This window comes from Berghia stephanieae, chromosome 10, assembly GCF_034508935.2.
Source record: "Berghia stephanieae isolate SIO BIC M18660-M18661 chromosome 10, UCSD_Bste_1.3, whole genome shotgun sequence".
Taxonomy (NCBI): Eukaryota; Metazoa; Mollusca; class Gastropoda; order Nudibranchia; family Aeolidiidae; genus Berghia; species Berghia stephanieae.
In genome coordinates this window covers 46,440,647-46,445,311 of record NC_088369.1, presented here as the reverse complement: position 1 = coordinate 46,445,311, position 4,665 = coordinate 46,440,647, and the positions used below count along the sequence as shown (strand labels likewise).

Below are 4,665 nucleotides of genomic sequence, written 5' to 3'. Positions count from 1 at the left end.
AACCCCATTATTTCCATCGGAAAATAATATTGTCATATCACCTAACAAGCATCATGTCTCGTCCTACATGCTAAGTGTTGCTGTTGGCCAAGGACCCTTTGTAAAGCGCTTAGAGCACATATAGAGAATATTGCGCTATATAAAAGCTCAAGTTTTTCTTTATTATTATTATCATTGTCATTTTCATCATTAGAAATAAACATAAATTGGGACTAGTGTGGTAAACATTCTGAAAACAAAACTATTTTTTCTTTGAAATCATTTGTGATAGGGGACAGCGTGTCTCAGCGGTACGGTCTTTGCTTCCTACCCGAAAGGTACCGAGTTTGATCACCTGCCGCTGCGCTGTGTGGCCTTGAGCAAGTCACCTCGACCCTAGCTCAATTTGCGGCACTGCACTGCGGCTGACGCCTGGGTTATGCCAGTCTTCCCTTGGAATAGACCCTAGAAAAAAATTTCCCCTATGGGATGAATAAAGGGAAATTTATTATTTATTTATTTATTTCCATTTATATTTTGTTATGACAGGATGTCGAGAAGGAAGTGAGGCAGTGTCTGACCAGGGGTGGGGAGGATGTAGAGGAGCATATGGAAGTGGTTAAGGAAATGACCAGGGCTGCTTTGAAGGTTGGTGTTTACCTCTGCTGCTATTTGTGTCTGTCTTTCATTTTGTAGTTATGTAAAAAAAGAAAAAAAAGCTTTTATATAGCGCAATATCCACTAAATGTGCTCAAAGCACTTTACAAGGTGTCACTGGTCAACAGCAACATTTAACATGTAGGACGGGACATAACGCCTGTTAGGCGATATTACAATTTTACACCTGAATACGGTGAGAGAATGTGAGTATAGAGTCTTTTCCAAGGACTCAACTATGCGCCGAGCACGACGCTCGAACCCAGGACCTTCCGATCCGAAAGGGAGTGTCACACCACAAGACCACATAGCCGCACAAAGATGTAAACATTGTAAAGGTGTGTATGAAACAGTGCTAGAAATGAAAAAGGAAATATAGAGTGTTAGAAGACGCCTGGGGGTTCACGATAGATCGAGTGGTAGAAGACGCCTGGGGGGTCATGATAGATCGGGTGGTAGAAGACGCCTGGGGGGTCACGATAGATCGAGTGGTAGAAGACGCCTGGGGGGTCACGATAGATCGAGTGGTAGAAGACGCCTGGGGGGTCACGATAGATCGAGTGGTAGAAGACGCCTGGGGGGTCACGATAGATCGAGTGGTAGAAGACGCCTGGGGGTCACGATAGATCGAGTGGTAGAAGACGCCTGGGGGTCACGATAGATTGAGTGGTAGAAGACGCCTGGGGGGTCACGATAGATCGAGTGGTAGAAGACGCCTGGGGGTCACGATAGATTGAGTGGTAGAAGACGCCTGGGGGGTCACGATAGATCGAGTGGTAGAAGACGCCTGGGGGTCACGATAGATCGAGTGGTAGAAGACGCCTGGGGGGTCACGATAGATTGAGTGGTAGAAGACGCCTGGGGGGTCACGATAGATCGAGTGGTAGAAGACGCCTGGGGGGTCACGATAGATTGAGTGGTAGAAGACGCCTGGGGGTCACGATAGATCGAGTGGTAGAAGACGCCTGGGGGTCACGATAGATTGAGTGGTAGAAGACGCCTGGGGGGTCACGATAGATCGAGTGGTAGAAGACGCCTGGGGGGTCACGATAGATCGAGTGGTAGAAGACGCCTGGGGGGTCATGATAGATCGGGTGGTAGAGCTTTTGCTTCATACGGAAAGGGACCGAGATCCATCCCGGATACAGCCGAGATTCTGGTCTGACCTCCCTGTCCACCCATCAATGAATGGGTAGCTGAGTCTGTTAGATTTGGCAGAAAGTATTTTGTGATAGACAAGCGTCCTGTCCAAAGGATAGCAAGCAATTGCTGTTGTCCGTTTCACACTATAGAAACCGGGATAAACTCAGGCTCCATGGGCCGATTGGCTGTGAAGGACGACAAGAAGACAGCCAGTATCCACACTATTATATTACACCAGCTATATAGATGGCATGAGAGGCTATGTGTGACACTAGCCTTCAGATCAGAAGGTCCTGGGTTTGAGTCCCGCTCTGAGCAGCGCATAGTTGAGTCTTTGGAAAAGGCTCTTTACTCACACTCTCTGTCCGTACTCAGGTGTAAAATGAGTACCTGGTCATTAACAACATTGTCTCTGTTGGAAAAAAAAACAATGTAAAGTCGCCTAATGTGGGTCATGTCTCGTCCTACGTATTAAGTATTGCTGTGGGCTAGGGACGCCTTGTAAAGAGCTTTGAGCACATTTAGTGGATATTGCGCTTTAGAAATGCTCACTTTTTTTCTTGATATCCTCAGTGGGCTACGGACACTGGGTAAAGAGCGCTATGAACACGTTTAATGGATATTGGGTAAAGAGTGCTATGAACACGTTTAATGGATATTGGGTAAAGAGTGCTATGAACACGTTTAATGGATATTGGGTAAAGAGTGCTATGAACACGTTTAATGGATATTGGGTAAAGAGTGCTATGAACACGTTTAATGGATATTGAAGAGATCTAGTCCACCCAACATTGAATAAAACATGATGCCCAAAGTTGGTATGTAGACTTCAGAGGTTTGGTTCTCCGATTGTGAAAATCGGGAATTCAAAGGTTGATCCGCCAACTGTTGATATGAAAATTCTGAAGTCTACTGTTCAATTCTTACTCACTGGTTGGGGTTCCTGACCTCCCATGGTGGGCAGGGAGGTACTTTCTCTGTCTTCTCTCCCCCTACATCTGTTTTCCAATTGCTGTCTGTCTTTGTCTTGGAATGAGATTACTTAGTTTTGCTGTCATCTGCATTTTTTGCCAAATTGGGACCTAAAATTTGCCAAAATTTGCCAAGAAATTTGCCAAAATATATTATATTGACAAAAATTTGCCAAAATTTGCGGATCGCCCTGATATTTGCGGCCGCAAAAAATGCAGATGACAGGTTTTGTACTGACCCTTGCCAGAGTCTTTGGCTGGGAGGAAAACAGTGAAATGTATAGTCGTAGTTTTGGGAGATGATATTGTTTTTGTTTGTCAATCATCTCTCTGTTATGTATTTGAGTGAATCCATCTAAGTTGGGACCTGTGCTTGTGTCAGGATAAGACTTTTTGGTGATCTCAAACTATGTACAATGATAGTGTGCTCTTGGAATCTACATCTGTTCCCTATTTGAACCAATTCCCCTTTGTCCTACTTTTCCTGTGTTTTCAATTGTAAATCTAGAACCTTTTTGACTATCCCATTTTTTTCCTATTTACTGGCGCTGAAATAACCTAAACGTGTCAAAAGTGCTGTAAAACGCTTTTAAAAAACCCCAAACAATGCTTACTACTCTTCTTCCTCCCCCCCCCCCCCCCCCCCCCCCCCTCAGGACCACAAGCTGATTCGTCTACCCAGACAGACTGCCAAGCCCAAAGGGAGACAACAACAACACACAACGGTCATGAAGATTCTGTCTCGCTGCGAGGACATCGTAAACCAGGTCATCAACCAGCTGCAGCTGGCATCTGCCAATCGGAGCTTCCAGCTGGGCAAGAGAAGCTTGGATGACGCTTTGGCCGAGCTGAAGGAAATGAGGGAGAATTTGAGCAGGGATTGGGAGGGGGAGGAAGGATTTGTCATAGTCAATGGAAAGCAGTTGTAACATTTTTATTTGGATGTCAATTTTTATCATCACATCAAATCATAATTATAGACTGTAAAAAGTAATGTACAGAAAGTAATATTACACCTTCAATAAAGGAACAAAATGACAGACACACGAACATTTCGTACCCAAATGCTTTCTTCAGCCACCAACCAAAACATTGAAAACCTGAATGTATCGTATTAAATTCAGATAGTCAGAGAACATTTTTCTGCATTTCTAGTCAGGTAGGACTGTGCTGAAATGGAAAAGTTTTAACTATTTTTTATTGTGGCTGAAGAAGGGTTTTGAGCCCGAAATGTTTGAAGTGTAGTATTAAAAAAATGATTTTGAAGCTGTTGTTTTCATCATTTTTACATGACTTTTTACAGTCCATAACTTCCTGCAGCTTAGTATTTTTATATCATTGGTATATATATATATATATATATATATATATATATATATATATATATATATATATATATATATATATATATATATATATATATATCCTTTCTTTAAAAAATATAGCATTGTGGAGAACATTGTGCTTATTTGAGTCAATAAAAAAATTGATACGGCGCACAACTCTACTGAAAGATTTGAAAATTAGAAATGTATATTTTAAAGATAGATAAACAGATAACTTGATTTCCTTTTATAATTTAAAGTCAGTTTGAAAGTTCGTTGAGTCAAACAGATAATATCATAAAATATGTACCGACGACACTTGGCTCCCAAAATCAACTAATATTGACACTGTAAAAAGTTGTCAATTTGCGTCATCTATTTATGACATCAAGTATTATTATTACTTCCGTTGTGTTGTTGATTTAGCGGTGATCAGTTTTATTCTAATTGCGTGTATGTTTGTGTATGTGTGTGTATGTTTGTGTGTGTGTGTTGTGTGTGTTGTATACATGTGTGTGTGTGTGTGTGTGTGTGTGTTGACATCTTTCAGCAAATCGTGGCATTCATAGTGATATTATTCACTTGATCAC

General features: G+C 42.0%; 1 protein-coding gene across 1 annotated transcript in view; it reads left to right on the top strand.

Moving 5' to 3' along the window:
- LOC144955872 (uncharacterized) overlaps nt 1-3,827 on the top strand; it is a 76,460-nt gene extending 72,633 nt beyond the window's left edge. The window contains exons 12-13 of the mRNA XM_078886102.1: nt 529-627; nt 3,407-3,827. Of these exons, the coding sequence (XP_078742228.1) occupies nt 529-627; nt 3,407-3,679 (372 nt within the window). The 3' untranslated portion in view covers nt 3,680-3,827. The remainder of the gene's footprint in view (nt 1-528; nt 628-3,406) is intronic.
- Nucleotides 3,828-4,665: the final 838 nt, after the last annotated feature.